The 27,906-nt window shown below is 43.5% G+C and overlaps 1 protein-coding gene across 1 annotated transcript; it reads right to left on the reverse strand.

The window, feature by feature from the left end:
• Positions 1–12,677: 12,677 nt before the first annotated feature.
• Positions 12,678–21,900, reverse strand: wnt5a (wingless-type MMTV integration site family, member 5a). The gene is made up of 3 exons (XM_042339644.1): positions 21,658–21,900; positions 19,026–19,318; positions 12,678–13,402 (listed from the first exon to the last, which is right to left on the reverse strand). The coding sequence occupies exons 1-3, from the start codon at positions 21,893–21,895 to the stop codon at positions 12,944–12,946; spliced, it is 990 nt and encodes a 329-aa protein (XP_042195578.1). The 5' UTR covers positions 21,896–21,900; the 3' UTR covers positions 12,678–12,943.
• Between the last annotated feature and the right edge of the window lie 6,006 nt (positions 21,901–27,906).

Genomic DNA, 27,906 nt, shown 5'->3' on the forward strand with positions numbered 1-27,906 from the left:
ATCTGCAAATATACACCAACTGCATTTAACAAAGCTTACTTTGGTATGAGTCAAAAAGAGAAGGGTGTTTAATATTAATAATAATAATAATAATCCTTGCAGTTGATACAGCGCCTTATCACATCTTCACGATGTCTCAAAGCGCTTCCCAGAATATACTGTGAAGTGAATTGACTGTATTTTGTGGGTGAAACACGGCAGCCAACTGCGCACACCAACATCCCACAAACAGCCGTGGATTGAGTGACCAAATTATTATTATTATTATTTTTCTTTTGAGGGAATCATTTTGAAGGAACAATAGTCCTATCAGTGCGTAAGATAGGACAAATGTTTTTTTAAATTAGAATACGGTGTATTTTTTAAGCTTTAAGCTTTCCTTGATCCGATGTTGTCTCAGAATGTACCCCTCTTGTTTTCCGTCAATGAGTTTCAGTTTCAGATGTTAGCACTTCAACCTTCTTGAGATTGAACTTCCTTGTGCGCTTCAAATTCGGCCACGTTTGCCTAGAAGAATCAAAGCGGGCTCTATTTTACATTCAAATAGCCTGTCAACTTGTCCTGTCCACTTAAACCCAAACTGTTTTCCGAGACACTAATGGGTAAGAAGAGGAAATGACACCAGAAGAGGTAGAAAATGGAAGGGCAGGCAGGTACTGAACTGCACCAGATGGAAAGATCATAAATCTTGCTCTCTCGCTCGTTTGTTGAAAATAAATGAATGCGATGGATTGACACACAGTGCATGTCTGGTTGAGGCAACCCACACAGCCTGTGGAAAATGTGATTGCATTGTTAAGTCAAGTGGGCGATTGGTTAAGTGTTAATACCTGCACTGGAATGTTGCTGTCATGTAATGTGCACAATCAAACTATTTTATGAAATGCATCAATTCACAAAGAAGTTTTTTTTTAAATCTCGTCTTTCCCACCCCCCCCACCCCTCCTCCCCCTCAACAGCCTAAACAGTTGTTAGTGATACCCAAAGCCTTACATTTGACGATGATGGTAAGGAAGGGAGTGGTTGTATTGCAGTTGGCCAGGATGTTATGAAGAGCTCACACAACTGCAGTGAAAGAAACTATGAACAAATGATTCAGTTGCTAAACACTTTCTTTCTCTCCATTGGGTGGCTCTTTCCAGCGAAGACAGCCGGCCAGATGGCTTGCCTTGCCTGGCCTTGCCTTGACTTGCTGTGCCTCTCCCTCTCCTCTCCTCTCTTGTGTGTAAAGTAACCGAGGCTCTAAGCGTGGGAAAAGCATGGGATTTGATTTGTGCTTGTGCAAAACCAACAAATCCCTCAGACTGGCCCGAGCCGTGACCACCCATAGGGAACGAGCTTTAGCTTCACCCCAGCAAACGCCCCGAATCTACGCCTTCCCCTATAATTTTCCTGAAATTAAATTGAAATTTTCTTACCTCCCATGTTACGAGCTATTTTCTCTCCTCTTTTGAATTGCCTTCGTACCAGGCATTACTCCCTCATCAAAAGGGTAGCTCGGCCAAGTGCCAGATGTCGACTAATCTGACTGTATAACAGGCCACAAGGAGCAGGACGGACAAGTGACCCAAGGAGACCTGACTTCCTATTTTTCTTACCCCCCCATCCCACCCCACCCCAACCCCACTCCTATCCTCCGTACCTTTACTGCCCCCACCCAGCCCAGCCCACACTTGGCTCCAATCCATACTTATGACTGAAGCCAGAACACAAACTCAACACTGCAGGAAGTTGTGGATGCAAAACTGTGTCCAAATTCTCTCTGATGATTACATCACTGGACTCTATCATGAAAACGTTTGGTCTGAAACGTGGTAGCTCTGTTCTTTGGAGGAATGATTCCAGGCTCTAGTCCAAGTGGGTCTATATTTCCAGAAATGCGCATTATCGTATCTGGAAAGAGAAGGCTCTCTTTAACTCTTTAAAATTCTTAGACGTGATACAAGGCAACTCCTATTCCATCCATTCATTACTGTTCCCGACTCGCAGTAAAAAAAGGGGCTGCCACGTCAACTACGGAACCATTAAAAGCTCCATAATCCGTGTTTTTCGCCTCGTGTCATTGTGATCTGGGCCAGGACGAGTCATTAGGACAAACAGTAACCACGTTACCACAGGAAGTAACGACAACAACAACAAATGACATTTACACATCGCCTTTCAGGAGGATGCGGACAGTCAGGGATTGGGATCAGGAAGGGGGGGGAGGGCGGGGAGGGTAGGGGTAGGAAACGAGGCAATCTACTCGTCAGTTTTTTCACTTTAAACACTGAAACATTAACTTGGCTGTAACTCGCTCGAACGATCTTAGCGGCTGATTTCAATAAGTGACTATGGGTTGGTTTTAATAAACAACCGAAATGATCCTCGCTACACAACCACAGCAACAGCAGCAACAACAACAACATTAATTTGTATAGCGTAGCAGCGGAAAAGCCTGCCAGACAGTGTTTGAGTTGGCATTCTGCGTGGTTTTGCTTAGACTCCAATGGTTCCCCCAGTGCAAGAGTACACCCTCCATTCCAGACAAAAAGAAATGTATATACACACATATATGCATAATAATAATCCTTGCATTTGATATAGCGCTTTTCACGTCAGGAGGACGTCCCAAAGCGCTTCACAGAACACACTGTAAAGTGAATTGACTGTATATTTGTGGGCGAACGCGGCAGCCAATTGCGCACAGCAATGTCCCACAAACAGTTGTAGATTGAAAATGACCAATTTATTATTGAAGGAAAGGGCTGAATGGCCTCCTCTTGTTCCTATATATACATGGAACTCTCCACGTTTATTTGAAGTTTGGTTCAGATACTCCTTAGCACGGGCAATAGATTTCTGTGCATGTCAGTCACATTACTGTCCAATTAAAAGTGTAGCCAAATCCTCAATATACACAGGACTTGGGCTATGATAGTATCAGGTTTATGCACTAAGTGAAACAGTGAGTTTTAATGCTCAGTAAAAGGGCATTGCTGTTTTATTCGGGTGAAACTTTCGGAACTTTACCATCACAACATGGGGAAGGTACTCTGTAATTTGTCTGGGGAAGACAAGGGAAGGAAAATGTAATGAACAACTTCTCTACGTTCATTAAATCACATCAAAAAAACGCAATTGTCTTCACCAAATCGGTTGTAATGATTTGATTTTAATTTTGAATCCGTCGGAAAGAATTGAATGGTTAGGCTTCAGAGATAAGTGTTGCGATTAATTTTCATTCAAAGAGAAAACATGGTTTACAGTCCTAACATGACTATTCTAAACATCTGAAGCACAGAGCGAGATTACATTACAAATCACTCCATCTGACCATCGTTAAACAAGCCTGAGGACCAAAATGCCACTAAAAATGTGTTGGTGAATATTGTGCCGTTAAATGCTCAAATGAAAACCAGGATTAAAAATGATCTGAGATCCGGAATCTTTCTTCAACTGTACATAAAAATAAAATGGGGGAACACTTAATGCAGTGCCCTACCTCCCCCTTGATACAGTTTAAGTCCTCGGTTCTGTCTCTGCACTGAACGTTATTGTAGAAACCAGGTCAGGTTTTAGGAGACAACGACTCCCAAAGTAATTGTATTTCTTTCTGGCAGCACTTTAATTTCTATTGCTGAAAACTCAGTGCAATTTACACTTGCAGGTTGTGTGACAGAACTAGAGAGAGACAAACACACACACACACACACACACACGTACAACACATACAGATCCGTTATACTAGCAATGGAAATCAGAACATTCTAAATGTGCCCACATTAATCTACTTAACAATAATAATAATAATCCCGGCATTTGACACAGTGCCTCATTACGTCTTCGAGACGTCTCAAAGCGCTTCACAGGATACACTGTAAAGTGAATTGACTATATTTTACATCAGTTGTTCACGTTGATGTAAAGTCGATGGCTGAGGCTCAAATGTAAGGACTATTAGCGCCAGAGGCAAGATGTTAAACCATGTGGGTGCGTTACACATGTTTGATTTTGACGTCTAGCCAAGATATCCTTATCAGCCGAACTCACCACAGAATCCAGCGAATCTCGTCCATGTGCAGAAACGGAGCCTAGTTGTGAAATGCACTCAGGAATGTTGTGTGATATCCTTTCAACTTTATGACACAACCACTGTGATGTTAAAGGAATGGGGTGGTGTGGGGGGTGGGGGGTGAGAGAGAGAGCAGCAGAATAGAGAGTGAGGGAGAAAGCAAGTGAGGGTCTGGACATCAATGGAACACTACCACTTTGTAAGAGAAATTAGATAGACTATTAGATTTTGTTTTTCCCCAGCTGGGTGTCTGACACACGCAGAAACCCATCACCGTTGCTTAAGAGTCTCCAAACCAAGCTGAGATTTCCATCCATCCCACCTACACATGGAAATCCCAGAGAGGAATGCGCTCTCTCTCTCTCTCTTTCTCTCTCTACTTGGAGGGACACATCCCGTAGGCGCGGGTTGGCGAGAGCCAAGGCTTGGGGGTGGGGGGAGCCCAGATTGTGTGTTGGGGTAACTACTGGAGTCTAACCAGCTAAAGCTATGCAGCTTGCCATTGATATTGCTATTGGAAACAATGGAGACCTCAGTGTAACGGCATATCAGTAAGAACTTGCCTGTTTATGCTGGTGAGGTATGGAGACGTCTACAGATTAGACAGTCAGACTACGGAGGTCTCCAGAGAGTATAACAGAAAGGCAGCGAGAGGGAGACAGACACAGACAGATTGAAAGAAATAAAGATGCAAACGGACAGATAAAGACAGATAATGTGAAGTAAATGATGAGCCAGACAGGAGAGGGAGACAGAGCTTTTAAAAATATAGTAGATCATTTTCGCTAGACTGGTGTGAGGCGGGGGGTGGGGTGGTGGGCGGGATATGATTGCATAGATTCCACGGGGCTTGTGGACAATGTCGGTCCTGCTGGTTATAAAATGGTTTGGATCTTGTTGTAACGGATGAGAAGATGGAATATAATACTAATAATAATCCTTGCACTTGAGACGTCTCAAAGTGCTTCACGGGATACACTGTAAAGTGAATTGACTGTATATTTTGTGGGTGAAACGCGGCAGCCGACTGCGCACAGCAGCGTCCCCACAAACAGCCGTGGGTTGAATGACCAAATTATTGTTTTAAAATTTTTTTTGTGAGATTATTATGTCGACAGGATTAACACTGACATCAATGCCATATTAATGTTAACCCTGCAAGCCAAAGCCTTAACGGGTAAGGTGGTCCTAGCTGGACAAGTAGCAGGAAAGCTTGCCGGACAACGATATCAATGGCAAGCAGCTGTGTGGCTTTAGCTGGTTAGACTCCAGCAGTTACCACAACACACACTCTGGGCTCCCACCCCCCATCCCACCAAGCCTTGGCTCTCGCCAACCTGCGCCTAATACTTTCCAGAATTAGGTAAGCAGGGGGAGTCCCTCCAGGGGGAGAGAGAGAGAGAGAGCGAGAGAGAGAGCATTCCATTCCAACAATCTATCTCTGGGATTTCCATGTTTAGGTGAGGGATTCATGGAATTCTCAGCTCGGTTCGGAGACTCTTAAGAACCGTGATGGGTTTCCGCACGTGTCAGACACCTGGCTGGCCAAAAAGAAATCAATGCTTGCTTTGTAAAACTGGATCAATTGACTCCACCTGCTCAGTAGCTCTGTAGTGGACTAACAGCAGATGCTTTTGAGTGCACTCTAACATGAATAATGTGACAACTTGACAAACTTAACATCTCCAGTGCTTTTTTAAGGGTGATACGTCTTGTCACAAACTAGAATATGCTGACATTTGCTTAATGGAAGAAAATCTGATTGTCCTGCAAATGATACTTGACCGCATGGAGGAGGTCACCGATAAGATTAGCCTGGACATTTTTATGCCAAAGATTAGCCCCGACATTGATGCCAGAGAAGGAGGAATTGTTAAACTGTATTTTTTAGTTGCTTTTGGAGATATTCCACGTATCTTCCAGGCTATTTTCCTTTGTTGTCCTCAGTAGATATCTTTGGGGTTGTGTAAATATGTTTCAGCGTCCCTCACAGCTTGCAACGTTTTGTCTTCCATAAATGGTAGTCGTAAACTCTGTCCTTTATCTCACTGATCTATTCCATGAAACAAAAAAAAATGTGCTTTCAGCTGTGAGATCCGCAAAGTTCAGAGCTCAATCCATTCCAGAACTATTAAGCCAGAACTCCATCTGTGAACCCCAATGAACACAGGCATCCAATTCACTCTCTGCTTTTCCCCGCACTTTGGCTCCAGGGATTCATTGGCTTGAGCAGAAAATGATGAAGAGATGAGAAAATGTCAGTGTATGAAGCTCCATCACCCCCAACCCTGACCCATTTGGGTTTTACCACTTGTGTGAAATATTTGGCCAATAGGAGACACTACTTCAGTGAGTGAGGAGTGAGGAGTAAACTTATGGAACAGGGAGACAGATGGTAGGAGCAGAAAGTGTTGTTTGTTCAAGAACAAATGAGATTGATTTCTGCTAGAAAATAATATCTGGGGGATACAGTGTATAGTTTGGGACACGACATGTTAAGCGACTGTCAGGATGGTGGAAGGCGAACTCGAAGGATCTTGGTCTTCGTTCACCAGCAAATTTTTATGCTCTTATGTTCTTACTTGTTTGCCAAACAACTATCATCCCAAGTTTCTATAAGCTTTCCCAGAGATAACTCGCTCCACATCAGAATCCATTCCCATGCTAAGAAGGTGTCTTGCTGACTGCAAGGTAATATTATTTTCACTGCATCATAATATTTTCACTACATTCAGATGAGCAAACTCTGGCCTTGATAAGGTGGTTTTGACCCAGGCAGTTCATCAGTTGACTCAACCCCATCGTAGGTTAGTTGGCCACCCAATACACTGCCCAGATATGCACCAAATTTCTGTGAAGTTTGTGGAAGTGTGTCAATAATTTAGTCAATTTATGAATACATTATGTTTTGCTCACAAAATATACAGTCAATTCACTTTCAGCATAATCTGTGAAGCACTTTGAGACGTCTCGAAGACGTGATAAGGCACGATATCAAATGCAAGGATTATCATCATCATCATTATTATTATTATTATTGTTGTGGTAAAAGTAAATGAGGCCTGCCACTAAGAATGTTTCACACACTTTTGAAATGTTATCTGGCAAATTTGAGTTCTGGTACAAACAGATGGTTTGGTTTATTAAGAGAAGAAGGTCAACAAGATCAGATAAAAGCACAATTCTGGGAGCACAAACCAGGTCAGTGAAACCAGTCAGTCACTAGGAGCTTTGGTAATTTCTCCAAAATTAGTAAACCAACCTCTCACTGAGGCGAGTCAGAATAGTGTTCCAGTCAACTTAATAACTTCCTTTCTGCCAACTGGGAATCAATAAAGTTACATAGGGAAAGTTGGAATCCACAGTTTTTCTACAACCCTTATAAATGGGACATAAAGCATCAAATTCCTGTACAGAATGGTTTCTTCTGGACCTCATCACTCTGGACAGCCTTAATTATAAATCGCTGGCCTTCGAGATATCTGGTTACTGTGGAGAAGAAGCTTTGATGGGTTCTATCTGTTGACTTGATGTAGACACGCATGCTCCCACTGGATCCGTTTAGTAATCTTGCAAACCTCACAGTTTATTGTAAAGGCAATATGTGGGGAAACCACAAAGAATGCACATCTGGTCCTTTTCCATCCTCGAAAGCTCTAACCCGGTGCAATGCCTCTGCAATTCTAAACCGAGGCACTGTGGTGCTATGAGCGGACTTGTTAAACATGTAGTAGCATAACTGGAAAAATAAGATATCTACAACAACAGCAACAAATTATATTTGTATAGCATTTTTCACGTCAGGAAGACGTCCCAAGGCGCTGGATTTAATGCTTGATCTACAGTTTGATGCTTAATTTAATTGCCGACCATTCCAACCCAAGCAAAGTAGGAGTCTTCATCAAATTGTTCGTCCAAATTAAGTTCTCTGAGATTCTCTAGTATTAAAAACTATCCTCCATTTTTCCATCATGATAAAAACACTAATGTAATAATAATAATCCTTGTATTTGACTCAGTGCGCTTCACAGACTATACTGTAAAGTGAATTGACTGTATATTTTGTGGGCGAAACATAATGTAAAATGAATCGACTAAATTATTGACCAACATGGACTCTTCTCTGGCTGCTCACTTGGTAAAGCCAAGGCATGAAACTGAACTGTAGTGAACAGGAAGGTGTCAGATTCCATCATCGTGCTCTGGTTTGTGTTTTGTGATCTGATCGTGGAGAAAGCAATACAGTTTGTCTTTAGCAGTCTGGGATAGAGAGAGAGAGAGGGAGGGAGAGAGATGGGAGGGTGGGGGTTGGGGGAAGGATCCAGGGTTTCCATACCTAATCCCTATCCAATAATTATTGTGTTGGTTTTGGGGTGAAAAACACAATTGAGTTCAACTGCAATGCCTCTTACAGTAGAATAGCCTGGCAGTTCTTACTTGGGAGCAAATGAGTTGCTACATTGATTGGATTACCTCAGTATTTATCTGGAAATACGTATTAAGAGTTAAACAGATCTTTCAGCCATTCTGGTGAAATCTGAAACCGGATGCTTTACTTTTCTCTTCTCCGTGCTGTAGTTTATTATAGCAAAAACTGTGATGTTCGTCTAAATCTGGAAATCCGTCATCAGACAGTGGAAACTGGGATTGGCAATTTCTCATTGTGATCTCTCTACCCTCGAATTGGCTTCTTTTTCAGAATAAGATAAATCTGGTGGAAACTTTAATTAAGGCTACACTTCATACTGGCGTATTTCATAAACTTGCACTGTTATGTTTCACAGCGGGAGGTTACAGTGTGTTGGAAAAGGATTTCGAGAGTGTTTAAGCACAGACATTTCTAAATGTTTATTTCTGTGCTCGTTGAGGAGTTTTCATCGGGAACAGACTTTGAATATTTATGTAAATTGTTGTTAAGTTTTTTTCTTCTATTTATAATTTAGCAATTGTGCGCAATTGGCTGCCGCGTTTCGTCCACAAAATACACAGTCAATTCTGTGAAGCGCTTTGAGACGTCTCATAGGTGTGAGAAGACCCAGTGTCAAATTCAAGGACTATTATTATTTAGCCATATCGTTACCCAGTAGTGTACCAAAGCACATTCTGGACTCCCCAAGCCTTGGCTCTTGCCAACCTGTGCCTAATATTCTACTGTGGAGTTAGGTAAGCAGGGCAAGTCCCTCCAGGGAGAGAGTCCGAGTGCTCAGTCAGGGGTGGACGTGGGGAGATTTCCAAGTGTGGGTTCTATATTTGGGTGGAACTCTTGTTTAGTTTGGATACTCTATAGCATGGTGATGGGTTTTCCCATATGTCAGACAAGAGGCTGACATAAACAAATGTTGTACTGGTTGTGTGCTAAACTGTCTTCCGAACCCAATAGCACAGATGATTTCAAAACCTGTGGAATACTTTTGTTTATTCAAGCAACCCTCTCCTTTTCCCCCCAGCAAGGCTGCATGTTTAATAATAATCCTTGCAGTTGATACAGCGCCTTATGACGTCTCAAGGCGCTTCACAGGATACACTGTAAATGAATTGACTATATTTTGTGGGTGAAATGCGGCAGCCGATCGCACACAGCAGCGTCCCACAGTCAGGGATTAAGTGACCAAATTAATATATATGTATATATATTTATTTATTTATATCTATATATATGTTTATGTTCTGTTACTAAGCAGAAATGCAAAGACCATGTTGAATTTCCAGCCTCAAACAGCACTTTGCAAGTAAGTTAGTTAGTTAGTTAGCTAGGCTAGTTAGTTAGTTAGGCTAGTTAGTCAGTTAGTAAGTGAGTAAGTTAGTAAGTGAGTAAGTGAGCCAGAACCTCTTTTCCGTGGAGCTCAAATCAAGATTTAAAGTGAGGTTTTCACGGTTTTCATAGCAAAGACCACTTCAAAAAATTCTTTGGGATATCAGATTTTTCTTTTCCTACATTAAAATTATCAGTTACAATTGCCAAAGAGGTGGTTGCATGTTTGTCTGAGGCTCTCTCACACACAACTTTGCTGGCAAGAAACATGCCAATTTGGAAAACTTTGGGAGCGAGTGATTGGGGGAGGCGAGGGCAGGAAAGAGATCAACTTCAGATTTCTCTGGTAACAAAACTCCACACGAGTGAGCTTCCAATGAATCCAATATCACTACAAAAATAATAATAATTTGGTCGTTTAATCACGGCTGTTTGTGGGGACGCTGCTGTGCGCAATCGGCTGCCGCGTTTCACCCACAAAATATACAGTCAATTCACTTTACAGTGTATTCTATGAAGCGCTTTGAGACGTCTCAAAGGCGTGATGAGGGGCTATATCCAATGCGAGGATTATTTTTATTATTATGTATAACAAAAAATGGGTGTTCTAATTGACAAATGATTTCTTAACGTGATTTTCATCAGGCTTTTTTTGAACGCTTTGGAAGTGCGTTAGTTAGGAATTAGGGGTATCCCCAATGGAGAAAATTCCTAGCAATAAATTAGTGAGATACTTCCCCATTCCAGTGTGTGTGTAAAAATACACTAATGCAATTGGACTTGCTGCCTCAGTGCAACCTTTATACACGAGATCAATAGTAGTTTAAATCAACACATTCTGGAACAGTGACATTTAACATCATGTAAACAATTAAACACGTTTGAATCTAGAGCAGTTTTATTTTGAAAATGTTTGTTATCAAACGATCTGTCCTTATAAATAGCCATTAAACATTAGGAATGGGTGGTACATGGTTTAATGTTACTCCGTTATTGAACTCCGACCAGGTTCAGTTCCATTCGCCAAAGTTATACAACACAATACACTTCAGGAGGATACAAGCAAAGTTATCCCCGGTTAAATCCAACTTTAACCGATTTTCTGGACTGACCTGGATTATGTCTATTTCTGCGACATAATGGAACAAAATTTTCACTTGAAAATGTCCCAAGACGTAAAACGGATTGGATCCATTGCCGATAATGAAACTCGTGTGGTATACTGTACCGAACCGTCGTGGTTCGTTCATGCATTACAACGTTATAAAGGCACTAGTCCGAGACGACATCGCTGTGTGTGTACCCAGGTCTGCGCTGCCCAGTGTACTTGGGCACCAAAGCACCTGTCCCGGAGAAACGCACAGATTCCGAACCCGAATCCTGTGGCCACATTATTATTTTCACACGGGAAGAGTACAGAAGCACAAGTGCCTTTTGTGACAATTTTTACAACTTGTGTCAGTGCAACATTTCAATGGAACTGATCCCTCCCGGCCCCACCCAACCCCAGCCCCAACCCCAACACCCCCCCTCAAAAATGGCCTTGGATTTAATACGTGACAAACACCGAGCAACGGACACTTCACGTAACAGCGAGACGGATTTGAAAAAAGGAACCCATTCTGGAAAGTGTTAAAGATGACTATTAATACAGCGAATCCGTTAAAATGCAGAAAGGTAGACAAACCTACTCTAAATATAACCTGTAAATAAATACATACAATTTTAAAATCGCTGATTGTAGATGTATATACAACGTTTGGAATATTAGACACCAAATAAACCATAGTTTGCCCGTAATATATAGCTTACCATCCCAGCAAGTCTTATAGCTTTGGACCTGCAGTATATATCTATTACTTTGGAAACTAAAAATATTGCAAATAACGATGATCGCTCTACATTAATTGTCCATAACTTTGCTGAAGTTCTCTTGCAACCTTCGAAGAGATTCCTTGGGTTTAAATAATGGGAACCAGATTGCTACCACAGCCAATATTTTTTCAGCAAAAATAAATACATGACAAACCATGAATTAAACCATGCTTTCTTTTTTAAATATCAAAGCGACACCTTAAGAAACATTTATTTTTCTCCGTCATGATTGGCGTGAATTGGGGAGGTGGGGATTTTCTGGATCTTGTGAGTCGTTTGTCCGGGTGGAGAATGTGGGTGGTTTCAGGGACACTGCAGAAATGCGACACTGATCTACCAAATTCCCAAACAGAATCTTTTGGGGGTTTTTTCTCCAAAAAAAAATCACCCCCTCCCAACACCCCCCCCACCCCGTCCCAGACTTGTGGGGCGATGTGACTCTCTCGCCCTCCCCTTTGGAGAGAGCAAGTCAGTTCCAGAACATCCCGCCGGGCGCCTTCGTAGAAGCTCCTTTCCCTCAAATAGGGAAATCAAGTAATTTTCTCGTCCAAACCACATGCGCGCTGTTTCCTGACTGCACCTGGTTACCGCGGAGATGGAGTGACTGGGCGACTGACACCCTTTGGTGTTGTCTCAATGGTTCTCTTGTAACATCGGTTTAAGATTGCTGGTAGACCTGCGTATAGGACAGCGATCAGAATTGCCTTGGATCAAAGCCCCAGCTGTCGGGTTTCTCTTTAGCCAGTGTGAAGCCTTGACTGTACGTCTCTATCCACACACTGTGAATATCATGGAATGGATTTTTTTTTATTTACATATTGCTCTCTTATACTTAGTTATACACCGTCTGCATTTCGGTAAAGGTTCTTTTTTTTGGTTCTGATCAATCCGTACGATTATCCTTTCGAATACTTAGCTCAAGTATTTTTTTTATATATATGTGTATTGTGTATATAAAAAAGGCAAATTCAGGTGTGTGTGTGTGAGTGTTGGGTGGGGTGGGGGGATTGGGGAGTGGGGGGGAAGAGTATTTTTTGTACGTAGCAACAGTCAGTTTGTTTCTCGTTGTCACTTTACTTGTGTCCTCAGAGTGGGGTCGAGTGAGGGAACAGAGAGAGGGACAGAGGGATGATGCTGTTTGATGTTGTCGTCTTCTGCAGCTACAAGTGCTCGGAGATTGTTTATTCTCTCTCTCTCTCCGCAGGTTGGAGGGAAGGAGGGGATGGGAGGAGGGAGGGAGGGAGGGAAGGAGGGGAGGAGGGTTATTTGCAGACGAACTGATCCACCTCCTCGGTGCACTTCCTGCACTTGACGTAGCAGCACCAGTGAAACTTGCAGTGACAGCGTTCTGTGCGTTGCATTTTGAACTGGTCGTAGCCTCTGCCGCAGCACATGAGCTCACAGCCGTCCATGCCCTCCGAGGTCTTGTTACACAGGCGGCTCTGGGTGCCCAGTGAGCCCGTGCTCTCGTTCCGCACGCAGTAGTCTGGGCTCTGGTCAATGTAGACCAGGTCCAGGGTGGTGGGGGGGTTGAAGCGGCTGTTAACCTGCACCAGTTTGCCGCGGCTGTTCAGCTTCATGGCTGCTGCGCTGTCGTACTTCTCCTTCAGTCCGTCGCCCACCTTCCTGAAGTCGGCCAACTGCAACCAGCAGGTCTTCAGGCTGCAGGAGCCCGACACCCCGTGGCACTTGCAGGCCAAGTCCGCCAGGTTATACACCGTCTGTAACAACAGATCACACCGCGGAGCAGCTTTAGATAACGTCGTTGTACACTGCGCATAGCAATAATAATCAGTCATGCGTTTCATACAGCGCCTGATCACCTCATCAAGACGTCTCGTAGCTCTCGCGGAGTAGACTGTAAAGTGTAGTGATTGTGTATTTTGTGGGCGAAACGCGGCAGCCAATTGCGCACAGCAGCGTCCCCACAAACAGCCGTGGATCGAATAACGCAGTCAGTTTGCTTCGCGTAGACACGCAAGACGAGACTATTTATTTTTGGGGCCCAGCTTCGTATTAACTGACATTACTGGCTGGCAAATGTGGAGGTGATGGGACAGTTTACGAGTGGGTCAGGTTCCCAGAACAATCTTCCAGAATTCCTGAGGCCGGGAAGGGAAAGCTTCACAACGCCCGCTGCCAAAACTAGGCAGTCGGTTATGCTACAGCATACTACAGTACTCTTCCTGCTCAGTCCTGCCCCACTTGTCAAAATTAAACTGCAATATACAGTGCCAACTGTTTATTTTACTAAGTGTGTAATTACTGTTCAATGCCCCCATGCCACTGTTATATTTTTGATGTGTATTTTAAACGCAGATGATAAATCTAGAAGTGTGTTCATAAAATAGTGGAAGTGCAAAATATATTAAAAAACACAGAGCCTTAATAGTAAGATGTTAGTTATAACAATACATGTGCATCGCTCTCCCTCCTGTACCATGAGCTCCCCACCTCCAGGCCTTGGCTCTCGCCAACCTGCGCCTAATACTTTCCGGAATTTGGTAAGTAGGATGTGTCCCTCCGGGAGAGAGAGAGAGAGAGCGAGAGAGAAGAGAGAGAGAGAGAGCGCATTCCAACAATCTGTCTCTGGGGTTTCCATGTGTAGGTGGGATGGTAATCTCAGCTTGGTTTGGAGACTGTTAAGCAACAGTGATGGGTTTCCGTGTGAGTCAGACACCCGGCTTGGGCAAAACAAAAAAAGTGCATTAACCTGTGACACTTGGTTGAGTCGGTCATGCCTGGGTCTGAACAGATCCAGTGCCTCTCACAGGCAACTAATTCAATTTGTCGAGGTTTGTAGGTAATAACAGTAACAAACTGGGAGAACGAGTGGCGGAACGTGTTAGTAAGTGCATTCATTTTGGCAACTGGAGGGAAGATGGGTTAAGCTGAATAGACAGCCAGTTGTCACCTTCTCAAGATGGATCATTGTTCAAAAGCCCAATTGGCCAAACGATCATTCGAATGCACTTCTGCAAGCAGACCCCAGGAGGGGTGCAGTGCAGCTTCAGAAACAGTAAAAGCCTTCTTTCATTTCTTCCCTGCACCTTTGATAATGCGATACTCCCCCAGTGTTGCAATATAGAGTGTTTCTTCTGGGCTTCCCAACATGGGCTTGAACCCAAACCCTTCTGACCCAGAGGCAAGAATATTACTAACTGAGCCAGGCTGACTGACTGACTGACTGACTGACCCTGGTCTGGGAAAAGAAATCCTCAGTAACAGGCTGGTGTGGAGGGAGAAGGGGGGGGAAAAAATCAATCAAAAGGTGCTGGCAAGGTGTGCGAGGATAACCACTTATAAAGTTACATTGCCAGAAGATTGGTTGCAAGATTGCAGAGAAGGTCTTTGAGGCGCTCTTTCAAATGCAAGGATTATTAATTATTATTATTATCCCATGTACAAATTCTGAAACTCTGTGCTTTCCGAAGATAGCATCGGCAGTTAGTTCAGCACAACAAGATCACAATACATACACGAGACTGAAAAGGATATGTAACAGAACCAAAGCACTGCTATGCACGTAACCGTACTTGTAAAGATGCAAAGACTATAAATTGTATATATATATATACACACACACATTCAAGATTTAAAACCATAATTTAACAGGACTGGGTGTGGACTCGAGGCCATTTGGGGGATTGAGACGTGTGCCCTTCAGTGAGATTTTACATGTTCTGAATTCATTGCAGAATGATGACAGTTTTCAGCACATTACTGTTAAAATGTCCCTGGTGTTCCGAGTATTTCCTTCCCCCACCACCCACCCACGAAGCCCACCAACATTTCTGTCGCATTTAGAGACATTTACATTCTAACCTTTAATTGATTATTACAGAAGGTAGATATAGGTAGGATATATAGTGCCATGGTGGAAAGTAAACTAGTTGGTGTTCTCTCACCAGCAGATTCTTATGTTCTTATGTTCATTATATACCACCCAGTCTGAGAAAGGCCCAAAACAGACTGAGAGCCTTTGATATTTTGATGGCTTAGCGAAGTGGTAGAGAGAGAAAGAGAGACAGAGTGCAGACACATAACTGTCTCCCACCCTTCGACCACAATAAACATTGCTGCTGGCCTGACTTGAGCCATTGGAATTGAAACGTGGTCTGGTAAGCGTAATAGTAAAAATGAATGTACTGTAACTGGGTGTAATCATTCACTCAAAAGAGTTTACTTTTGCAGTCATAGTTTTTTTAAGTATTATGATCCATTAATTCACCCAATAAGCCTCGAATTATGGACCATCCTGTTTCACTATTAAATTCTCTCTTACTAAAATCTCAAATCAGATCTATAGGCAGTCGTCTGCATACAATAAGCCATACGGAGACAAACTAAATTGAAAACTATTTATAAATTGATGGTACACAAATCTAAGCATTTTTTTTGTTAACTGGAGTGCTGACATGTTTTGGCCAAGAGCTTCTGCCATTTTATCATCTACTTCTGGCCAAAATCAACTGAGGCTCAGAAGCTTTCAAACTGTTACGGAGAAGTCAGAAGCAGTCAGTGGAGGGAGGAACTAAATGCTTTGGTTTTCATCAACTTGTTATTCTATTGCCCACAAAATACACAGTCAGTTCACTTTGCAGTACATTCTGTGACGCGCTTTGAGATGCCTCGAAGACGTGATGAGGCGCTGTATCCAATGCAAGGATTATTATTATTATTGTTATTATGATGATGGAATTTCTCTCTCGGTGACTGGTTCTCAATTTGAACATCCCAGAAGGAAATCAGATGTGAGTTTCAGGCCTTGGCTTACACACAGCACTATCATTAACAGAGTGATGTACAAGCTTGCTTTTAGTTATTACCCCCCCGAGAGGTCTCTCCCCTACCCTCCAACTCCAAGCGCACAACCACCATCAACACAGCAAGTTAAATTGGAATTCTGTTATACCTAGAGTACAAGGAGAGACGTCATTAAAATAGTTGTCTATACATCATGAAATAATAAAAACCTCACATTGAACACTGCGACTGGTTTAACTTATTCTCACACTGTCAGCAACTGAAAAGAAAAAGTTTAAATACTTCCAGCTGAGCGCATTACTCAACCCCTGCACACCGCCCCGGGCTTGTTACAGTACACTGGAACATTCCTTAAAACAAAGCAGGAGCCTCCAATTTAGGAAGAGGGAAGGGAGGGGGGAGAGGTGGTGGGGGGGGGAGGGGGTGGGCGCAGGGAGGAATAAAACAGTGGGGGAAAACTCACTTTGTCTTTGCTTTCATACGGTATAAAAGATACCCGAGGTTTCTATCGGAGCACTTGTTAGAAAAATTCATGGACAGACGTTTGAGTTAAGGCAGGATTTGGGATTTGAGTGCCGTGCTTACTCCTGATAAATGGGTAATTGCAGCCATGTATAAAGTACTCCAAAAAATAAAATAATAATAATTTGGTCACATCAATCCACGGCTGTTTGTGGGGACGCCTCTGTGCCAATTGGCTGCTGCGTTTCACCCACAAAATGTATACAGTCACTGCGCTTTGCAGTCTATTCTTGAAGCGCTTTGAGACGTCTCAAAAGACGTTATAAGGTGCTGTATCAAATGCAAGTATTATTATTATATTATATGTCTCTCCACTGTACTTTTCTCAGGAATAACCAACACAATCAATCCCCAAAGTACAAAGTGCTCATGGCCCCATTTGCCTGGATTTAAAAAAAGTATTTTTATTAAGGACTTAAAAAGGTGGTCCTTCATAAAAATACAAAAAAATAATAATAATCCTTGCATTTGATAAAGAGCCTTATGACATCTTCGGGAACATCTCAAAGCGCTTCACAGGATATAGTGTAGAGTGAATTGACTATATATTTTGTGGCCGAAACGTGGCGAAATGTGCACAGCAGCGTCCCCACAAACAGTCGTGGATTGAGCGACCAAATTATTATTTTTTTAAAAAAAAAGATGTGGCACAGCTGGCTGGTTGGGGCTTCAAAGTCACCTTGAAGCACCCCTTGTCGACTGCCAAGAAATCATCTGCCTCGTTTAATCTAGCGGTAAGAGCAGCGCAGTGCAGCGGGATGGGCTCCTGAAATTGTGACAAGGTGGGCAAGTCCAGGGCAGCAGTCGATGGTGGCTTTCCTGCCTTCAGTGTTCTCTTAGCTCTGGACCACAGCCTCATCATTGGGAGATCAGGTCTTGCCTGTGAAACTCTCACGATGCTCTGGATCTTTGCGCTGGTGGAATTCCTCCAGCCTCCTTTGATGTGGCTTCTGCAAGTTGTCCAGGTCTCACACACAGCCCGTAGAGAAGTCGGGTCACGATGACTGCATCGTAGGCTCTGCTCGGTTGCCAGTGGGTGCTGTGCAACATCAAGTCCAGCTGCACAACATCGGACACATGGGAGCCAGCTGCCGCGAACAGGGGAGATTGAATGGCGGAGAGGGAGAGTCAATGGAGTTCAGCGCTCTCGAGTCCGAGTGATTGCACGCAGCCCGAGCAGAGCAGAGCGGACAGTCACCAACCGAAGCGGATTGTAAATACCACGGGCGAGATCCAGTTACTCCACGTACGACGTGTGTGGTCAACATCTGTCTCACATCGGGTTCATCAGCCACCAGTGCAGTCCGTGACTCTTCAGCTCTGGGAGTCATTATATCAAAGCAGATCATAATACAATAGAATACTAGAGCGTGAGCCTAACACTTAACACTTTAGTGAAGAAACTCAGTAGTGTGGCCCGAGCAACTTATCTTTTAACCTCTTCTCTCTTTTCTTTTCTCATTGCAGCTCGCTCAGAAGGTTTTCGGTGGATTGTAACGTCGAGATGGGTCACAAAGACCAGAGGAAAGAGAACGGTAGATTGACTCGGTCTCAAGAGTTTTGCTTCACGTGAGACAGATCTCACCTCTTTGCCAACGGTCCGTCCGAGGCGTGGCTTTTTGGTGTGTGAGAAGCGGGAGTTGTTCCACCTGGTTGTGCCAAGTGGCTGCTGGTTTAAAACCTCAACCGTGCCACCTTTAATTCAAGTGCCAGAACAATACAAAATAATGAACAAAAATGCGGTCACTCAATCCACGGCGGTTTGTAGGGGACGCTGCCGTGCGCATTTGGCTGCCACGTTTCGCTCACAAAAACACACAGTGACTGCACTTTACAGCGTATCCTGTGAAGCGCTTTGAGACGTCTCGAAGGCGTGATGAGGCGCTGTATCAAATGCCAGGATTATTGCTATTATCGCAGGACATGCATAAGTTTTGTTTAAAAAAAACTGCATTAAGAAAATGAACAAAAATATTTTCATGGATTTTCATGGATCATCAACTGAAGAGGTTTGTACAGCAGAATCTCTAAATTAAAATAAATAAAAGTGTTTACCCTTCTCCCAGCCTCGTTGTTGTGCAGGTTCATGAGGGTCCTGGCACTATCGTACGTTCCTTTCTGATAGATCTTCTCCCTCTCCCTGGCATCTACAAACTCCTTGGCAAACCTGTAGCCGTACTCCACGTTATCTCCGCAGCCTCCCCACAGCCAGTCACGAGGGAGGTCCTTGGGTCGACCGGCCCGGCTACAGCCACAGGTGGCCAGCTCCCCCTCACGGCAGGCACGGCTGATAGCGTGAACTACTCCAGCCGCAGAGATCCCATAAGTGAAGGCAGTCTCTCGGCTTCCTGCAGAGAAACAGTAAATACTTTGGTCATCATAAACAAGCGTCCTTCATCATTCACACGTCCACTCCTACACAACGCACTGTTTCGCTCAGCCAAATGCCCAATATTGTTTTTATTTGTCAAATTTTCAATTTTCCTCTTCTCACGCGGGGATTACCAGCTTGGCATCCATTGTGGGGCCCTGTAGCTCAGTGGTTACAGCACTCGCCTCGCAAGCCAGAGGACCTGGGTTCGATTCCCGGGCAGGGCGAAACGTTGGGCAAGTTTCCTTACCCCACACACACGCCTCTGTTTACCAGCAATAAGTCGTAACCCGGTTGTTAGTTGATTAGTGGATCGCTTTTCCTGGGGTAATAATAATAATAATTTGGTCACTCAATCCACAACCGTTTGTGGGACATTGCTGTACGCAATTGGCTGCCGCGTTTCGCCCATTAAACACGCAGTCAATTCACCTTATATTGTACCCTGTGAAGCGCTCTGAGGCGTGATAGGGTGTGATAAGGCTCTGCGTCAAATGCAAGGATTATTATTACTATAAATTGAATACTATTGAAAGACAAACGGAAACCCAGTGTGTAAACCACTGAGCACAGCCAGCTCACACTCAATAACAACAGGCTCTCAAATGGATGAAGGCAGACAAGTCACGCTTGCTAGAGGATGTTATTTTCATACCACACGTTATCCCACCTGTCTGTATGGAGGATGACAGACTCAGCCTAATGTAAGGTGACGTAATATGACAGGCACAATCTCTACAGAATAATTTTAAACTTAAAAGTACGAAAGAACCATATTTATTGAATGGAAAAGTTCACCAAGTGAAGGTTCCATTCCCGTTTGCAAAGGCAGGGTTTACAACTGATCACTGGTACCGCAGCGAGAACAACAGCAACTTGCATTTACACAGCGCCCCCTCACTCAGGGAAGCTGGACAGTGGCCGAGCAGGACCCCGGGCCGGGGGCGTGGGCTGGTGGGAGAGGTGACCGTAGGCACGGTCGAAGAGGAAGGAAGGGGCGAGGCGGAGGGAGGGATAGAGGGAGAGAGTTCCAGAGTTTTGGGGCAAGAACAGCGCAAACTAGACTACGTGAAGTTCAGACAACTTCACATTCTCCAAGAGAAACTGAGAATGTGAAAAAAGATTTAGCAGCAAGTATTTGGCAATCTTGTTTGGAAAATCACCTTGCGCAAGTGTTCTCCGCTTTATCCCGTACTAATTGTTAGATATGCCCAATACTCCATTTGGAAACAAAATAATGGTTTGGGAGGTTTGATTGAAAAAAAACTTAGGCACTTAACTTCAACTAATATAACGCAACTAGCATTGTAAAAGAGGGGTTTTTTTTTAAAAAAAAGAGAAAAGTTACTCGCCTCTTGGGAGGAGTAAAGTCGAGATTAATTTTTCCACTTGTCAAGAAGTGTTACTTTCACCAAAGGAAATAAATCAATTAAAAAAGAAACTCCCCTCGATAGAGAGAAGGTGCCAGTCAGTGGGGTACTGAGGTGCTGAGTGAGGCTGCTACATACAATACAAAATACAATACAAAATTACATTTGTATAGCGCCTTTGACAGGGGTAGGAAGTCCCAAGCTGCTCCAGGATCAGATGATGTAAAATAAAAGTCCCCAAATATAATGAACGTTCCTCAGAGGGAACCCACACAGCTTGTTGGCTGCACAGTCACTTCACTGTTTCCTGGGCCGAGCCTGGGGTGGACTTATTAAGCGATCAGAAGGGGAAAAGTTAAACCCCTCACAAAAAGGATGAAAATGATCAACTCAAACTTGCACATGTGTTAGTGCTGTAGCTCAGGGTTAGAGCACTCGCCTCACAAGCGAGAGGACGTGGGTTCGATTCCCGGGCGGGTCAAGTCAGGGCGAAATGTTGGGCAAGTTTCCTTACTCCACGTGCCAGTCAATCAACCCTCTTTACAGTGTATCCTGTGAAGCGCTTTGAGACGTCTCGGAGACGTGATCAGGCGCTGTGTCAAATGCAAGTAATAGTATCATGACTATTAAACACAGGATTACCTTCCTAATCAAAGTGTGCGTTTGTCTGTCCGGCAATAGAACAGAAATAAAGCCCGTTGTCACTGTTCACCCCTGTCCCCAAACCCCCGAACACAAACACACACACACACAGACACACACACACACACAGACAGACAGACACACACACACACAGACAGACAGACACACACACACAGACAGACAGACACACAGACACACACACAGACACACACAGACACACACACAGACACACACACACACACAGACAGACAGACACACACACAGACACACACACACACACACCCACAGTAATTGACAAACGTACCGATTTGCATGACTCGGCCAAATACTGATGTGTTGTCGACGGTGCTGCAGTTCCACCGCCGGTGTCTAAACTGATGTTGACATTCCTTGATGCCCGTTTTGGCTCCTTCCCCGATATACTGCATGTGATCCTGGTACAACTGGCAAAGCTTCTTCTGGCCTTGAGAGAGTCCAGCCAGCTGGCTGCACAGGGGCTGGGCTCCGATAATGTACACCTCAGGAATCTGAATGGGATTCATGGCTAAAGACCTGCGTAGGAGGCAAAATAGAAGTTCAGTCAAACAGGATGTCTCGTTGTCTGGACATCTGAAGTGTGTAATTTACAGGAAACACTCCAAGCATCCTTGTGATTATAGAATACAAGTCACCGAGGGCTGAGCGAAGCCACGCAGCCTGAAATAAAGGAAGTTACAAGTAAGTGGTCAGAGGCTAGTCCAGAATGGAGACATGTCGTGGTCTTTATTGAAGACACCAAGCTGTAGGATTTATCCACAGCAAGAAACTTGAGACTGGAAATTGAACCAGTTAAATACACATCAATAATACCTTCAAAAAAAATAATAATAATACGGCCACTCAACCCACGGCTGTGTGTGGGGACGCTGCTGTGCGCAGTCGGCTGCCGCGTTTCGCCCACAAAATACACAGTCAATTCACTTTACAGTCTATTCTGTGAGCGCTTTGAGACGTCTCGAAGACCTGATAATATCAAATGCAAGGATTATTATTATTATTATTCTCCGCCTTTTGGTTATATTACATGTGAACACTCTTAAGACGCCATGGATGCCACATCAATGGCAAGGATTGCTGTTATTATGTTTATAATAATAATTACTGTGTTTGATATCGCGCTGTGTCTCAGAGCGCTTCACAAAGAGGGTCTATACAAATGTCATTTTGTTGTTGTTGTTCTGTAAAGATAAGTCACTGTGTATTCACTGGGTTTAAGTGTATTGAAGTTCCCCAGAATTTGAATCGATGCAGATGAAATGGTCGTGTGTATGTGGTTCTGTTCCTCGGTAACATTTGAAGATTTGATAAAAGCAAATATGTTGTTTGTTCGGCATTTTGCCGTCCACAACCGACCATTGGTTGTCACTTAAGACTATCTCCTAATTATTTAATCCCGTGGAATTGAAATCCGCACAAATCCAGTTCAAAAAGAAATTGCACAAATAGTACAGAGTTCATTTGCTACTTGGATAAAATGTTTTGATGTCTCTAAAATAGAGGAGGTAGAAGCAAAGAGGAATGGCTCCCATTCAGATACACTTGGTTTCCACCAAAGACCATCAACGTCAAAGGCCAAAGCAGAAATGAAAGGACTTGGAAGAGAAGAGAAGTCACTGGGAACAAAGATTCTTCCCACTCAGCTCCTGTTAACCTTGCAACCAAAGCCCTAACAGGTAGTGTGATAATAATAATACAAATAATAATAATCCTTACATTTGATATAGCACCTTATCACGTCTTCAAGACGTCTCAAAGGGATTCACAGAATATACTGTAAAGTGTAGTGACTGCGTGTTTTGTGGGCGAAACCATACACACATGTTCTTCAGTGCAAAAAATCTATTTGCTTACAAAATACAGTCACTGCATTTACCCTACAGTAAATCCTGTGAAGCGCTACATCAAAGGCAAGGACTATTATTTATTATTGTCTTTAAAATTAAATGATGACCGGATGTCTCATCTCTGTCTGAACACCGGGAGATAAAGACAGTGCATCCACATGGGGCATCCAACATTCCACTTCAGGTTCATGTAGAGCAAGGAGTGAAAACGAGAAGGCAATTCCTTGAGCCACATGGTATTATTCAGAGAAAACATTAAGCAGGAATTTAGGAGAAGTTCAGACAACCGAGCCCTGTTACCATGTCAAATTGAGTAGAATTCATGCCGATATGTGAAATGTATGTTCCCATTATTTACCCAGAAATATAAACTTTGCAGATAGGAGAGAAATAAAAGATTAAAGCTCACGGCAAACAGTTGGTTCGACTTTCAAAGCGATACCAGGGCCATTAGAAATGTTATTTATAACCGTGTGCCTTAATATGATGGGACAGGGATTTAAATCTCTTCCTAGAACATGATACCATTTATGGTAAGGCTTCTGAATAGTTAGCTTTCTGACAGCTACAGTAAACCGTGCACATAGCAGGAACATGCTTCTGCTTGTAACACAACCCCCTTCTCTTTCACTAAACCAGGTTGCCATGTGTGGGTAAAATGATGGCTGGTCACCCAGTCGCTTCCTCCATCTGAGAGAGCAAATAAATCCCCAACGAGCAAGTTTGGGAAACTCCTTCGGTTGCGAGAGGCGGCTTGAGAGAGACAGTGTAGTCAGCAATACCTGGTGTGGAGAAATTATACTCAATAGAGTGTTTGTAAAAACCATGGAGGTCAAGGTGGTAAAAGAGTGAAGGCTTCCAGCTGTTTACCTTGTCACTGTCTTCATGCCATAATCACCGGAGCAGGAAATCCAGTACATTTCTCCTGTGTTAAAGAGGTGCAATTCTGTTATGGAATGACTACCAATCTGCCACTTCACACTGAAGCCCACTAGGCCGGGCTGTGAGGTCATTTGTCAGAGTTCAGTATTATTACTGGATCCTAGGCCAAAACAAATATTTTCGGGTTCTGCATTAATCTTCATGACATATTTCCCCAACCCTCAGTTGATTTCTCGGACTGAATGACCTTGTATTTGAAGATGGAAACACAGGAGAGAGACAGACACACCCTACTGTCAACTGCAGTCTGCTTATTTGCCTATTGATAATAACATGTTTCCTTTGTGCATCTGCTCCCCAGATGTGCCTTCCAGCCCAGTCAGGGGAGGAATCTGGTAATTATCAAACAAAGTGGTGAATATCATAGTTTGACACCTGCCATAACTGTGTCCCTTTCTGTGAAACACTGTGGAACCTTTGCAGATGCAATGCACAAACTAATTGAGACATAATCAAATGCCTAGCAGTTGGATTGCAGTTCTGTTGTAGCCTGTTGAGAAGAAGGATGTTAAATTGTGTCCAGATATTGAGCGAGCATTCCTGGCTTAGCGAGATCAGCTGAAAGATAATGTGGACTCGGTGCTTTGAGGTGAATTGTCTGGGAGAATTCCACCTGAGATTTCTCTGTGTGAACCAAGATTCTCAATTGCCTTACAAACAAACCCCGACTCTTTCTGGAGTGTGTGATCTCAACCAGTTTGACATGAGCGATTTTCTAATGGATGAATTATAAAACTCTTATGGCAACATGTGTACTTCCTCATTGTTAGATACCTACTATAAACCATGAGGGGTTTTGTTTAAATCTATGTGTCCTGTTCTACCACTTGAAACCACAGGACATTTCTGTATCACTCTTATCCATGACATATGACTAGAGAGAGAGTGAATAATTGCATATCGTGTCGCCATCTCTATCTCTTATTAATTTCCAAGTTCCAAAATGTACTCAAAACTCAAACCGGTGGAAGCTCCAAAATGCCAGGGCTGGAACCATCAATGTGACCAGAATGCCTCAAATTTGTTGATCAGGATAAAGTGGTTGTGCATAAGATTTGAAGAAGAGACTGGCATGTCTGAGAGCAAAGGTGATGGTGAATTGAGTGTTTCCAACCTTGGGCCAGATGTTTGGTTGCAATGGCAGCAGCGGTAATGGAGATAACACTTGTACTAGTGTCTGGGTGGCAATCTTCTGGGTCAGACTTGGATCAGTGATGGTGGGTTAGAGCCACATTGATACAGGTAACAGCAGCGAATTCAGGATTAGCACTATTAGCATCTCCTTCCCCGCCCTCCCCACCTCTCCCCCGGCTCAGTGTAGTGCTCAGGGACTCTAAGCTGCGTGAGGGGCACTGTGTAAATGCAATTGTTGTTGTAAAACATAAAGTACAGTTGTACCAGAAGGCGGTGCATTAAGATGGTAATTGATTTCTATTTGGGGATTTTATAACAATTGTCAATAGTGTTTTATTTTTTAAACCCAAGTCAATGTTTTATTACAGCAGAATCCAGATCAACGCAAACCTGATCCAATTACAGAATTCCAATGTACAAAACCACTTCCTTTTGTGTATCATTTCTGTTCCAAGTATAACACTTAAATACAAAATCCTAATCCAGGCATAAAATATTTTTCCATTTAAGCTTTTTTTGTTTTTAAAAAAAAACCCACATTAAATATATTCAAACCACTGGAGATGGTAGCGTATTTCAGAGGCCCTCCTCATCACTTTGGGGGAGAGGGAGGGGGGGGGTTATGTTTGGTTGATCCATTTCACTTGTTCTCCTTCAGGTTGAGTTGCCAAGTAACTATGCAAATGAACTCTCTTGCAAGTTATTGGTGATTCCTCTCCCGACTCCCTCCGCTGTCTGTAGAAACGCTGATGTAACCGTTAAGATCCTTTCAAGCTAATTGTTCACTTCTTAAAATTCAATTCAAATTCCTATTCCTTCACTTCAGATGTCCCTTTAGATGTTCAGGCTTAAACCCAGCAAAGTACTGCATTTCACTCCTCATCCCAGAATGTGGAATATATTAGCTGCAAATGTGTCTGAAGCTGCCGAGAATGCTGGTTGAGATTGGGTGACAGCAGATGTCATAGGCTGAAAGAGTTGGCCCAATACGTTTGTACAGTACAAGGCTAAAATCTCCTGTGAGCATTTCAATTCTCATAAGAGGCATAAATGTGCCAAACCCTTTTCATAAAAGTAAAAATCTATGGATGTAATCTGAATACATTTCCTTATGTAATATGTAAAAAACAGAACTAGGGACAGGCCACCCCCTGAAGGAACTCAATCACTTTCCCATTGAGTGTTGGATACAGCTTAGGGTTTGTATTATCTCGGAGGGTGAGGTGGGTGTGTGGTGTGTGTGTGTGCGAGGGGGGGTTGGTGTCTGTGGGGGTATGTGTGGGGAGGTATGTGGATGTGTGTGTGGGGGGGGAGGTGTGTGCGGGTGTGTAGGTGGAGGTGTGGGGGGGTGTGGCTGTGTGTGTGGGGGTGGGTGTGTGGGGGTGTGAGTGTGTGGGGGGGGGGGGGTGGTGTTATTCTGTTCTTTGTGTTCCAGGTTTCAAACTCATTGATGTGGCGAGTTACTATTCTACTCAGTTTGGCAAGTTTTATGACTATATCCCTGTGTGCTTAAAATAACTGGAGTGCAATTTTATGTATACTTTGATTTTACATTCATAAGGCAGTGGTGATATTTTATAAGTGAGTTATTTCTAAGCACAAAGGTTCTGCCTGACTTTCCTCCTTACCCCCAACTTCCTAATTACTAACTGGTGTTTCCTAGTGTTTGAAAACCCTCACCATATTGAACAATTTGCCAGGATCAACCTTGTCGATCCAATAAATGTCTTGTAGAAAGCCTGATAATGAGCTTTGAACCGTTATGTGAGACTGCACTGATATAGTAGCCAGCGGAGAGAAATCCTCTTTGCCAGAACACAATGCAGAAGGTTTCCTGTCAGTTTCCCAGCTCTGCGCCTTTGCCAGATAACAAAGCTTGGAATAGCCTCGGGAAGTAAGTGTTTCCCCCAAGTGTTTTTATCGTCTGTTTCACCTGAGCTCTGTATGGAGTCAGGTTTTCAGGTGGTTTCGATAACGAAGCTGAAAGGTTGAGTGTGTGTTTCAGTGGATCCTGTTGGCAAATGTGGCGGATAAGATAGACCCAAGCATCAATCTGATTCTTCTCTTCTGTCAACATTATCTCTCCCTATCCTGTAGGTGCTCAGTGCTGCTGAGATACAGTGCCAGGAGTTCTGGTACCTCAGCCTGTGGCCGTTCTTAATGTGCTCAACTCGACTAGCCTGTGAACGAGTGGCATCAGGCGATTTGACTGTGGAGAGCATCACAACTGATGAGCCTAATAATAATAATAATAACAATCCTTGCATTTGATACAGCGCCTCATCAGGTCTTCGAGATGCCTCAAAGCGCTTCACAGGACACACTGTAAAGTGAATTGATCATATGTTTTGTGGGTGAAACGCGGCCGCCGATTGCGCACAGCAGCGTCCCGACAAACAGCCGTGGGTTGAAGTGACCAACTTTTTTTAAAAGGAATTATTACCCCCAGAAATGCGATCTGCCAATCGACTAATAACTGAGTTCCTACTTACTGCTGGGAAAACAGTGGCGTGTGTGTGAGGTAAGGAAACTTGTCCAAGGTTTCACCCTGCCTGGGAATCAAACCCAGGTCTCGCGCTTGTGAGGCGAGAGCT

The sequence above is a fragment of the Callorhinchus milii genome, unplaced genomic scaffold (assembly GCF_018977255.1).
Source record: "Callorhinchus milii isolate IMCB2004 unplaced genomic scaffold, IMCB_Cmil_1.0 Scaffold12, whole genome shotgun sequence".
Classification (NCBI taxonomy): Eukaryota; Metazoa; Chordata; class Chondrichthyes; order Chimaeriformes; family Callorhinchidae; genus Callorhinchus; species Callorhinchus milii.

Excerpts from the sequence above, each read along its gene's own strand:
- wnt5a (XM_042339644.1), bottom strand. The coding sequence starts at position 21,895 with ATGAATCCCATTCAGATTCCTGAGGTGTACATTATCGGAGCCCAGCCC. Across the intron at positions 19,319-21,657 it reads TGGCCGAGTCATGCAAATCG|GAAGCCGAGAGACTGCCTTC; the intron begins GTACGTTTGTCA and ends GTTTCTCTGCAG. Across the intron at positions 13,403-19,025 it reads ACAACGAGGCTGGGAGAAGG|ACGGTGTATAACCTGGCGGA; the intron begins GTAAACACTTTT and ends CTGTTGTTACAG.